Source organism: Canis aureus, chromosome 27 (genome assembly GCF_053574225.1).
Source record: "Canis aureus isolate CA01 chromosome 27, VMU_Caureus_v.1.0, whole genome shotgun sequence".
NCBI lineage: Eukaryota > Metazoa > Chordata > Mammalia > Carnivora > Canidae > Canis > Canis aureus.
The window spans coordinates 6,342,480-6,355,401 of NC_135637.1; the positions used below are offsets into that span (position 1 = coordinate 6,342,480).

The 12,922-nt window shown below is 48.6% G+C and overlaps 1 protein-coding gene across 1 annotated transcript in view; it reads left to right on the forward strand.

Moving 5' to 3' along the window:
- The window catches only part of SLC15A4 (solute carrier family 15 member 4), a 28,523-nt gene extending 19,916 nt beyond the window's left edge, over window positions 1-8,607 (forward strand). The window contains exons 6-8 of the mRNA XM_077875237.1: window positions 572-727; window positions 1,809-1,967; window positions 7,615-8,607. Coding sequence (XP_077731363.1) covers window positions 572-727; window positions 1,809-1,967; window positions 7,615-7,763 — 464 coding nt within the window. The 3' untranslated portion in view covers window positions 7,764-8,607. The remainder of the gene's footprint in view (window positions 1-571; window positions 728-1,808; window positions 1,968-7,614) is intronic.
- Window positions 8,608-12,922: the final 4,315 nt, after the last annotated feature.

Genomic DNA, 12,922 nt, shown 5'->3' on the forward strand with positions numbered 1-12,922 from the left:
TGATTGGTTTATTACTTGTTTCACAAGGAGTGGTTGTGCTCTTGCTCATGTCCTTGTGTCTTTTTGTTTACCTTAAAAAATGACCGGTAGTTTCACAGGGCTGCTATATAGTCTGTTCACTGTTCACCAGTAGGGGAACTGGCGTCAGCAGTAGTAGCTTGGGTTGTAGTCATAAGGGTAATAGGTCAGTGGACCAGCCTAAATCCATTGCCATGGCGAGAAAACCATCTCAGAAGTGGGTGCATTATCACTGTCCTTACTGCAGGACTGCTTAACAGAAGAGTACAGGTGCACCATACAGACATTTGAAGATTAAACCACATTTGTGGAGCATCTGTTGCCTGAGGCGGTGGAAAGCACCCACCTGAAATAATCTGTTACGATCAGTGTTTGAGTAATTAGGAAGTCAAGAGGTCCCTTAGGTCAGGTGGTTTTGGAGCAGGTGTGTCATTGGGCCTCATCCCTTCTACTTTTCACAATGGTCAATAAACATGTAGCAAGCCTGTAGTGTTTTAGTTTAATTGCAAACGTTAGTGAACGAGTGTTCTATTAACCTGCTTATGAATTCTAGGAATTTTGGAGAGCAAAAGGCTGGACCTTGTTAAAGAGAAAACCATCAATCAGACCATCGGAAAAGTGGTGTATTATGCTGCTGACCTGCCAATATGGTGGCAGGTCCCACAGTATGTGCTGATTGGCATCAGTGAGATATTCGCCAGCATAGCAGGTGAGGCTTCCCTCCTTCCCAGCTCTGGGGCTCGAAGGATCCTAAATGAACAGGAGCATGGTGTCTTGTACACACCCTGTTAGAATGCACGGAGACACAAATACCCTGCTGCCCCTTTTGTTTCGTGGCAACAGTTGTGGTTCATGGTGTGAGTTGTTCAGTGGTACCGTGGCTGAGGTTCTCGTCTCTAGATATAAAAACAGGGTTCCCAAAGACATGTCCATGACATCGTCTGTTGCCTTGGAGATGCCACAGGAGAAAGGAGGAGGAAGAGCTTGTGGTGGGTGGTTTCTCCCAGGTTGGCTACTTTCTAACCTCAGCTCTGTGGTCACACTGCAGCAGCCGAGCCACCAGAGCTCTGAGTGTGTGAGGTCAGCTTTGTGCAGGCGGCAGACCTGATTCCTAAAAGCTGTTCGCACAGGCCTCTCCTGTGAGCAAGGTTCTGTGGGGTGTGGACAAGTACATGGTGTGCAGACCTGTTCCCAGATGCTGGAAGGGAGGGAGAAAATTCATGATGACCAGAGCCGATCTATTGTGGGGGGGGTGTAGGTGGTGGTTCTTCCTCCTCACCTTCACCAGACTCATCAGAATGGACTCATGAATCTGTAAAGGAAATAAATCAGACTGGTCCTTCATTTGGAGTACGTTATACATCTCTACATGCAGTTGTTATAAAAATCAGAATTTTTAGATGTCCGTGTTGAAATTATTTTAAAACCTATTGCCTTTAAGATAGAAGTCTTACATAGAATCCCCATTTTAGTCTGTATACATTGTTTTCACAGTCTCCTTAGTTGCTTCTTTAACCCTCAGATGAAGAAATACTAGAGCCAACAAGTCAGATGTTAATAACCCTTAAGTTTGAGAGCAACAAAATGACGTTTTGCTCCATGACTTGAAAGACTGTCACAGTGAATAGAAGGGGCCCTTGATTTCTTGACCTTGTGTTAAATACAGTCTTCCAAATAGGGAAGGGAGCTGCCTTGCTTTCCCAAGTCCCCAAGTGGGGCCCCTGCTAACCCCGCCGTATGTAGACGGGGTCAGCCCGCCTCTCACGGAAACCATCCTCTTCTTTTTATAGGTCTAGAATTCGCCTATTCAGCTGCCCCCAAATCCATGCAGAGCGCCATAATGGGCTTGTTCTTCTTCTTCTCTGGTGTTGGCTCATTCGTGGGCTCTGGACTGTTGGAGCTGGTGTCCATCAAAGCCATCGGGTGGATGAGCAACCACACAGACTTCGGTAAGGGCTGCACTGTGTGTTTGAACATTGCCTCTGACAGGACCTGGGCTTGGGCTGCAGCGGGTGTCCAAGTGTTTGTGGTCGTGTTAGCAGAGCACAGCTGCCCAGGAGCTGCTAACGTGCAGGTCCTGGAGCTGCCTGAGACTACTCCCCACCTGATCTCCCACATCCTCACAAGTTTGTTGGGACACAGATGAGCCTCTTTCTGTTGCGGGGACAGATGTGCCTCAGCCAAGTGTGCCGGGTCTGCAGGGCTGCCACTTACTTGAAATCTCCTTCATCAGTAGGCTGCCTTTTCCACCTAATATCTGCCACAATCTTTGTGAGGCAAATAGAGTCTGTATCACCAAGTTCCTTTTATTTACCTGAGTTTGTATTTTTTGTATTTGGGTTTTTTTTTTTTTTCTGACAATACCTTTAAATTCTCTGCTTTATTTTTATTTTTTCTTTAAGATCTTATTTATTTATTCATGAGAAATGCACAGAGAGAGAGAGAGGCAGAGACACAGGCAAAGGGAGAAGCAGGCTCCATACTGGGAGCCCAGTGTGGGACTTGATGCAGGGACTCCAGGATCACACCCTGGGCTGAAGGCAGACGCTCAACCACTGAGCCACCCAGGCGTCCCAAATTCTCTGCCTTTAATAACACGGACAGATAATTTCCTTACTTTAATCACAGCTATGACTGGTGACCATCATGAGGGGATTTTATAGCTGATGCTGTTAGCATATCGGGGCGCTGAGCAAAATCACTCACAAAAGATGAGAGTTTTGCTGTTTCCCAATTTATGGTAGCTTTTAACTGGATGCAGGAGGTGAAGGTTTCTACTTTTAGGTAATAAATCCCCATGTAACTCTGATGAAAGCCTGGGGACTTTCCCCAAGAAAATACAGAATTCCAAAGGCCCCTCCCAGATTGAGTTAAAATTCCTGTCCTCACGGATGCCTGAGTGGCTCAGTGGTTGAGCATCTGCCTTCGGCTCAGGACATGATCCTGGAGTTCCAGGATCGAGTCCCACGTCGGGCTTCCTGCAGGGAGCCTGCTTCACCCTCTGCTTGTGTCTCTGCCTCTCCCTCTCTGTGTCTCTCATGAATAAATAAATAAAATATTTCAAAAATAAAAAAAAATTCCTGTCCTCAGGGGTGAGTTTAGGATATGGAGTCCCAGTGTAACTTCTAGAAACCTAAGCCACCCTCGAAGCCCTTGGGCCTTGGCCACACTGCGTTCCAGCTGTCAGAGCATGTTCACGGCTGGCTCAGGTCTGGTTGTTTTGAAGAGAGCAGGAGGCTCTGGGGCTTTGCTGTTTATTCCCGGGCCCCTTGGACAATAAGCAGCTGTGGAATAGGAAACAGGTGCATGGTGGCTTCTGGGAATTTTCGTGGATTCTTGGTGTCCTATGATCTGTTTTTCTGCATACAGGACAAACCTTCAGAGAAAGCTTTGCTGCAGAGACCAGAACTCTGTGATTCTTCTGTTTCTTTGTCTTATTTTTCAGCGTATTCTGAAATATTAATTTTAGTGATTTCAGCCCCTCGTTGCTGATTTAGTATCTCTGACTTTACTGTCATTGGCCCTTGACTTCTGACAAGGTGGCTTCCAGCCCATCCATTGTGAGGTTCATCTCGACTTGTCAGGCATGGCACAGACATGGGGTTTAAGCTGGATCCTGTGTGTTAGTGTTATTTTCATAGCAGTGTCCTAGAACAGCCCCACACCATATCTCGTGGCACAAGGAGACCTGTCCTGTCCTTATTTTCACACCAGTGAGAAGAGGTTCAGTGAACCATGCCCGCAGCCCACTTGGCAAGAGGAGGATGCGGATGTGGGAAGTGCCCGGTGGGTCAGGCAGCTCCTCTCAGCTCCCTCCCACTGGGGATTTGGGGGGAGGATGGGACCAGGTAAGCCCCCACCCCCCACACCAGAATAAAATCTTCAGTAGAAGGAGTGGCAGGTGTCATCCTGGGCTCTTTGTGTGTCTCTCTGCACAGACTGTGCTCTTCCTGGCTCTGCTTTTCCATAGCTTCCTTTCTGTATATGGGTTCAGGTTGCTGATGAAGGAAGCAGGTAGATTTAGAGCATCCTGTGTAGTTACAGGAATGTGGTGTGGAGGAAGAGTCCCTGTTCTTACACCATTCCCTTCTGTACTTGTTCTCTCAGGAGGCCAGGTTTTCATGAACATCATCATTTAGATCTAGGATAATTCAGACTAAAGCACAGCAATCTTTTTCTTTTTTTAAGGATTTTTTTTTTAAGATTTTATTTATTTATTCATGAGACACAGAGAGAGATAGAGACATAGAGGGAGAAGGAGGCTCCTTGTGGAGAGCCTGATGCAGGACTCAATCCCAGGACCCCAGGATCACAACCTGGGCTAAAGTCGGACGTTCAACCACTGAGCCACCCAGGTGCCTAAGGATTTTTTTAAAGATTATTTTTTCTAGAGAGAGAAAATCCTCAAGCATATCCCATGTTGAGCAGGGAACACCCCCCCACACCCCAGTGCAGGGCTAAATCCCATGACCCTACGGTCACTACTTAAGCCAGAACTGAGTCAGACACTGAACCACTGAGCCCCCAGGCTCCCCTAAACACACCAGTCTTTTTTTTTTTTTTTTTTTTTTAAGGATTTTATTTATTTATTGATGAGAGAGAGAGAGAGAGAGGCAGAGACACAGGCAGAAGGAGAAGCAGGCTCCATGCAGGGAGCCTGACGTGGGACTGGATTCCGGGTCTCCAGGATCACGACGCCCTAGGCTGAAGGAGGTGCTAAACTGCTGAGCCACCCAGGCTGCCCAAAGCACACCAGTCTTAAGCACAATTTGAAACATGTTTAATCCAGATCAGGATACAGGACATTTCAGGGGGCTTCCCTACGGCCTTCTGTACCCTGTCCACTCACCACATGTTCTGCAATGTCAAGCCCTGTGGACTCTGCTGATTTTGTGCTGCTGTGTCCCGCTCCATTCCACACATCTGTGAATCATCCCCTGTAACTGCTTTCTTCTGAGGAGTAGCTGGTGGATGAGTCAGTCACAGTTCACTGATCTGATCTACTCTTGCTGGGTGTGATGTTTCCAGTTTGAGGCTGTCATGAGTAAAGCCGCTAAGGACCTTCTTGCACATATGTCTGGGGACATTGTGTGAGATTGTTGCTCCGGGGCCCAGGAGTCTGTCACCCAGAGTTTACTACCTTTAGGTCTGCGAAGAAGCCCAAGGAAGTACAGGGTGACTGCTTACAGGTAGTGAACTGGCTTCTGAACACCCTTCCTAATCCCACACAGGTCAACCCAAAGAGGGAAAACAGCGTGTAGTTCTCTTGGTATGCCAGCTTTGAGCTTCAGAAGTTCTGAAATGTATTTATTTGAGAGAGACTGAGTAGTGGGGAGGGGAAGAGGGAGCAGCAGACCCCCCCCCCCAACGCTGTGCAGAGAGCCCAGTGGGGTACTCAATCCCAGGGGAGCCCAGGATCATGACCTGAGCCAAAGGCAGACATTTAACCAACTGGCCACCTGGGTGCCCAAGCTTCACAACTTTTAAATGACTCCTTAATTTGGGGAGATGCACATTTCAGTATCAGTGCGTAGAATGACGTCATTATTATCCTAACAGCAATCTCCTCTGGTAGCACGGAGCTAACACAGCAGTGGTGACAGTGTACCCTGGGCTCCACGGGGTGTGCAGGCCTCCCAGTACCTGAGACAGAGCCCAGCACACAGTAGGGGCTCAGTCACCGTTTTTTTTGTTTTGTTTTGTTTTTGTTTTTGATCAGTCACCATTCTTAACTATCTGTTATAGATGGTCTGCTAGAAATTTGGGTATTACCAGATCCCTTCCCAAACCAATCCATGTGGGAAGTCACTGTTTTCTGCAGCCTGCTTGAGCGCTTGTACAAATGTGTGTTATATAGATCCTTAATTGTGCTTACAAATACAAGCACCATAAAACACTGGCCATTAGTACTTGTTCAGACACAGAAGGGAAGTTCCAGAGTAATCCAGACAAATGGAAGCCTCGATTTTTAAATTAAGCGAATCAGAGAGCTGCATGTGATACACGTGAGAGAGAACAGCTTTCTCTGGAGACACTGCTGACCAAGTACATCTCTTTGCTCATCTGTCAAGAAATGTGTCAGCCTTTTCAGTTGGTGACAAATGGTGTAAATGGTAGGACACCTGTGGGCCATGGCGATGGGGGTCAGGCTTTGTAGGGAGCTCAGGGCGATGTGCTGTGAGTGGCTCTGAATGCTTCAATACAAACATCGTATTTCAATACATTCTTTCTTCTCCACATTGAGTGGTTGTGGTAAGTGGTGCCTTGAAAACTCGGTTCTCCATCAGAAAGCCTCCCAGTTTACAGACCTGACGGTCCTGGACCCACATGTACAGTGAGGATGGTAACAGGCAGGCGACAGTACAGCCTTAGTGCGTCCTGGGTCCAGTGTTGGGTATGTTACCTGCACATTTGGCCCTCACGATGACACTGTCTGCTAGCTGCTATGTTTTCCCCGTTTCACAGATGGGGAAACAGCCCAGATACAGCAGGCCTCTTGGCTTTGAGCTTTGTTGGTTGAGCTTCAGGGTCTGTGACTCTAACCTCTTCAGCCTAGTTGGGGTGTATTGGGAGCTAAACGGAACAGTGTGTGTGTGAAAAAGGCCATGCTTAGTGCTTGGGCCAAAGTCAAGCATTCAGTAGGTTAGCTGCTGAGATGAAGTGTGTCCCTGTATCACCCTGAGGATGCTAAAACCTGAACATTTTGGAGAAGAGTTTTAAAAACACACTATCTACATGTAGTATGTGGAGTGTATGTCAGCTACCCGCCCTAGCTTGTGAAAGGCACGTGTGTTGGAGGGTGCTCACTATACCTGAATTACTGAATGGCACAAGGCATCCAGAACTCCTGACTGGACATGGCATCTGAGCTGTATCGAAGTGTGGTGTTGATAAGGATCCAGATTCTAGACCCGAGCCGTGGAGAACATGGCTTTCAGGATCGGCATGAGGATGGCCTCCTTGGAACAGCTGTCCATGCTAGGCCAGCTGTCAGTCCTAAAGGGGAGGGAGCTGCTGGAAAAGACGAAACACCATCCCGTCCAGTGTTTGCTTCTAGGATGGGGGCAGGAACACAGTGGGGTGGTTTTTTCACTTTCCCCAAACTTTCTGCACTGGAAAATTTTAAGGAGAAAAAAAAAAAAAAGACTTTCTCCACATGATTTCAGTTGTGGCCAGTGGACGCTCACCTCATTTACCTCCTCAGATTCTCTTCAGCCCATTGCATGGATTCTCTGGAGGATGTGGTCAGAAATAGGCTTTGTTACTGCATTCCCGTGGCCAGGGGCTTTGTCCTCATCCCTCTGTCGTCCAGCGGGGAGACGTTTGAGGAGCAGGGAGCGCGGTTCATGCCAGAGACTGCGGTCCAGAGCCTGGGGTAGACACACAGCTGGCTTCAGAGTGACTTTTGCTGTGGTTTTAGAAACAAAATAATTGTGTGTTTTGAATTACAAAGATATAATTTTTTTTTCATTTCCTTTCTTTTTTAATAACTGCAGTTAAAAATCACCCTGACCTTGATAGGAACCAAACATAATAGATAAAATCTTGAGAAGTCCCTAAGTGCAGCTGATGTGTTTCTCTCTTGTGTCTTCGTAGGCAATATCAATGGCTGCCATCTGAACTACTACTTCTTTCTCCTGGCTGCGATTCAGGGAGCCACCCTCCTGCTTTTCCTGATTGTTTCTGTGAGGTACGACCGGCAACGGTCACGGGCAAATGGGGCACCTGCCAGCAGGAGGACCTGATACCCCCGAGGCCATGTCTGGTGGACCGTAGGTGGCCATGCACCAAGCAGGAGATGCTTCTCCACCTTCCTGACCGTGCACATGGGGCACCTAGACTGTTTGTCGTGTTCTCCCAGATGAGCTGGGTAAGTGCCTTCCTGTGGTCTCCCATCACACGGGGCCCCCTGGAGCAGACGCGAAGCTCCTCAACAGAAGCTGTGGCGAGGTGATAGGGGCTCGAGGAGACTGCGAGTGTGTTGGTCGGTGTCTTCCCATGTTAGACGAGGGTGACCATTCCCTCCCTGCAGACAGGATGATCTCACTTTTTTTTTCCCCTTTTTCATTAATAAACATCTTATCTTGAGAAATAGGAGGGCTTTTTAAGAGATAAAAATGTAATCTGATGCTGCAGAGATTTTGTGTGAAGGTCTCTCATAAGCCACCAATCTTGCCACTGCTGGCTTGTCAGAGCAGGCTGGTACTGAGCGTATTTCATCTGCTGCTTCAGAAATGACTTACCTTTTCAACTCTTGATGTTGAATTTTTTTCTTAAGAGCTTGCATCAGGACCTATTTAAGACCATGTGTCCTAACTAAGCTACAAAGCAACTTACAGGGTATTTTAAACCTTGCTTAGTCTGTCCTTCTGTGACATTTCCTTTTGGACGCCATTGAGCTTGAAGACCAGTCATGGAGAAATGTTACCTTACTTTGAACAGATTTAGTGTCATTCAAGACCGTTGGCAGTGTTAAACGTTACCTGTGAATTTCAACTGTGTGATAGTCACCGGCTTTTGTATTGTTCTCTTACATGGATGTGGGGGTTCTAATTTTGTCAAATAAACTGTTCTTTATCTGTTGCTGTATTTTTGGTATAACTTTATTATGAAAAGTCCCTCAAATGTGAGACCCATTAACTACTTCTCTTTGTGGTTTGTACCTGGTTTCCCTTTTTTGGCTTTGGACGTTATAGGGGTTCATAAACTGCCACGTGGGAGGTGCAGTTTCTTGAATCAAAAATTGACAAGAATTATAATACCCGCTCTTGTCACAGCTCTTTGATTTTTCCAACGTAGTGATTCTTAAGCCTGCTCTGTATTAAAATACAGTTTTATACCTGGAGGAAAAAATGAACACAAAACCCCTGCTCTGTTGTTTGTACGTAATAGAAAGTATGGAAAACCATAAGGAAGTCCTCTGACTGGTGGAGTTCAGGCAGAGCAAAGACAGATGACCAAGTTGTCAGTGGGGCTGACGGTGTGAGTCTGGGGTGAAAAGCACCACTCTCAGAAATAGTGTCCACTAGAGATATAGTTTATGTCTTCAGGATATACTGAAAACTGTTAACCCATACTGTTAACCCATTGAAGGAAGTGGCGGGGAAAGGGAAGAGAGGGTTGGGTGATGGGGACAGGCGGTCCCTACCCGGTCCACTTGACAGTGTTTACGCCCTGGACACATGTCCTGTGAACATCCCTGGATCTGTCCAGACCATCCAGGAAAGTCTCCCCAGGTCATTGGAGGACTGACAAAGCAGTCAGAAGGACAGCCTTAGAGTCTGTCTCAGCTGAATTAGGTTGTAGGTGATCGGCTTCACCCTATGGCGCTAAGCAGTAATAGATGAAAAAAATATATACAAAACCAATATCCTGTCGTGGGAGACTTTAGAAATGCTGTACCCTGAAGATGGGATATGTCTTTAGCTCATTGGTGTCAGCCTCAGAGGGCCAACGCTCATGCTCCATTTGAAGACGCTCCCGCCTGCCTTATCTGTTGAGGGTGTGCCAGGTGGGGCTCTTCATTTCTCCCCAGTATCTGGGGCAGACTCATAGAGGAGGTTTTAATAAGACGGAGCTTTCCCACACGAGCTTGGGGGAACAGAACCTTGTTTTGGTTTCAAAGGGACCTGTGAAGCCTGTCCATGACGTTCAGGTATGGCCCAGTCGGTATGTCCTGCTGTCTCTCTGGGACCTGGGGAGGTGGGGGATGGTGTCCAGTGGAGCATCCTGCCACCTCACTGGGCAGAGGTTGAGACACCCCTTGTCAGTGGATGGGAACACATGGTCCTTTATGTGACCTCGCAAGACTGCAGTGGCCCCCACTGGCTGCCAGATTCTCTGAAATCTGATACCAGAGTGTTCCATTGGTGCAGAATGACCCCATCACTTAAAAATCAAAGTGCATTTAAGAGGAACACAGTGCTGTCAGAACCTGAGATTGCTGTGTACACCATGTGATTCACTGTTATTAAAATAGGCCCAGTATTGTAGGGGCGCTTTCCAGTTGAATGAAGTCATTAGAGCAGATGCTTTAGAATGTTTAACACCTTGCTCTTTTGGAAACAGGGCCTTTTTGAGGAAACAGGGTGCCTGATTGAAACAACATATTAAGTGAGAAGTACAAACTAGAGAGCAAAGGGGGAAAATAGTCAATGAGACAACGCCACATAACTGAAAAATCAGCGTTTGCTAATTTTCAGATCGGCCGCAAGCCCACGGCTCCTTGGCAGGGAAGCCAGCGTGGTGTTAGCTGGAGGTTACATCTGTCCTACACACTTTACCCAGCCCTCCAAACCAGCATTGCTCTGTGGAGCTTCCGCGTCACAGAGTCACAGGCTCCCGGAGGGCAGGGAAGGGACCTTGCAGGAACCCTTTCCTTTCTCCTCTATGCCCTGCTGATTTTCCAGAGACTTCGGGACCCAGCAAAACGGGCCAGATCAGGAGCCAAGGAGGTGACAGACTGCCTGGCGTTTTTGAGAAGTGCACGGTCAGCCTCTTGGCCTGCAGGACTCCACCGTTTGCAACCTGCCACTGGCACAGCCTCCACCACCTTCCCTAACTGCCGGCAGGCCCAGGGCCAGCTGCCCTCAGCACTTGTTCCTAAAATCAGATCAGCATCTCAGTCACTAGTAATGCGTATGGAGTTCAAGCTTGGAGACCTCCCTGGACATGTCCATCAGGGCTCTCCACCTGACTGCTGACTCCTTGGGGCTGGAGATCCATGTTCGGAGTCATCTGTGGGGAGGTGATGCTTGATGCCTGAGCCTCCCTGAGAAGGATCCAACCCTGGCTGCTCCCAGGACCTGAGGTCAAGGAGGTGAGGGTGGAGGAGTGTTTCCTGGAGAGAGAGCGTCTGCCCCACATCCCTGCCAAGTGGGATGACCGCCTTCTGCGGAGCGGTGAGCCCAGCTGCAGGGCATTGGCTGTGCAGGTGGACAAGGTACCCACTTGCCCTGAAGGGACCCAGAGGAGGGGGCTTGTAGCACGGGCTGTGGGGGCAGAGGTGGTCCTCCGTTCTGTCCCTCCCTTCTTTCCATTTCTGTCTTCTCTCTCTCCCGGCCCTCCTCCTTCCTCCGAGAGTACCAGGCAAAGGGAGGTCTTTGTGGTCATTCTAACTCTTACAGAATGGAGAATCAGAAGCTTTAGGAGATTTCAGCTTCTATATGAGGGGATATGTGGGATGTGGCAGAGTGCTGGACACCAAAGTGATGTCCTCCCTGCCTCAGGTGGGCAGGACTCCGGTCCCCTGAGAGGGAAGAAGAGTCAAGGTGGGAATGTTTGGAGGCCCCTTGCATGTGGCAGGACATAAACCTGCACACAGGAGCCCCGGTATGTAGAGGATACTGCCTCTGTGTCCTCAACTCTGTTAGCAGAAGCCTAAGCAGAAATGCAAGGGATGGAGAAGGGTGCTGAAAACACTGGGTGCTGCCCACAGGTGTGCATGCAGGGCCAGGTGGGCCCTGTGAGACATGCAGCCATGAGGGTGTGAAGCCTGGACCCTGCTTGTAGTAGACCCCCCCCCCCCCTTGGTATCTGTCCTGGCAGAGAAATAACTGGCTGCGGTACTGGAGTGAATGGTGTCCCCCAAAAGTCACGTCCACCCAGAGCCTGTGATTGTGGCCTTACTGGAAATAGGATCTTTGCAGGTGGAATCAAGATGTCACTCTGGAGTTAGGTGGGCCCTGAATCTAGTACAACTGGCATCCTCATGAGCAGCGAGCACCAGGGAGGCATCCAAAGAACCATTAGCACAGACTGGAGAGACATCTCTACAAGCCACGGGAGGCCGATGGTGACCAGCAGCACCAAAGGCAGGAAGGGCTCTCCTCCAGAGTGTGGGGGGGGGGGATTTCTGTAGTTCCAGACCCCCCACTGTGTGGGACTTTGCCCTGAGCACAACAGCTTCCTGGGGCCCTGGGGCCACCCTGATGCTGGTCCACCACCTGGGTGGATCAGCACACTGGAGACGAATCCCCTGATGGTTCTGCAGCCTAGAAATCTCTCAGAGCCAGCTAGTTGGTGCCTGTATGGCCATGTTCACAGGTTTAGGTGTTTGCATGTGCCGCTACTCTGCCTGCCACAGTGGCTTGCCGGCAACCCAGATTCCAGAAGGTCGAAGCCACTGTGTGAGGCTCTGACATGTCCCAGGAGAAGTTCCTAATCCATCAAAGTACCTTGCACACACACACACACTCGGTGAAATGCTACCATCACTCCCTCTAGGTCCACTGGTGCTAATAGCCAGCAAAATTAAAGATATCGTGACAGATCCAGACATGAATTTTTATGCTTTATATTATCACATACATTCACATGGTACAGATGTGGACATGAACCAACTAGCATATGTGAGAAACTGAATTAGGAAGAACATGGGTTCTCCCATGAATCCGATACTGTCAGGCCCCCCAGATGCCGAGTACGGCGCACCAGCCAGAAAACACGCACAGTCATGTCAACTTCTCGATTTTGATCCAGGACTCTTGATTTTTTTTTTTTTTTTTACATCCTGAGCACAAAAGTGGTATGTTCCCAAAGTCAAGAAAATTACAACAGGCCATTTGTATCAATTGATAGTTAAACATTTACTCTGCTTATTAAGGCAGATTAAACAGCGCTTTATTACCCTCACTGCTCCAACTAGAATCTTGTCTCTGCCAGGCAGAATGCTCATCCGTACGGCTGCTCTTCGTGTTCTCAACGCAATTTAAAATCCATCAGGGAAGTGGGAAAGAGGAGCTCTGGGGCTGTCACCAGGGGACATCTTTGAAGCAGAAATGTGCTGAGATGGTAAAGGCTTTGCCGCCCTCACTGCCCTTCTTGGGGTGGGGCTTGGCCTCCACCTGGAACCTGCTGTGAGAGGAAGAGTGTCACTGCCCCCGCGACCCCCCCCCCACTCCCA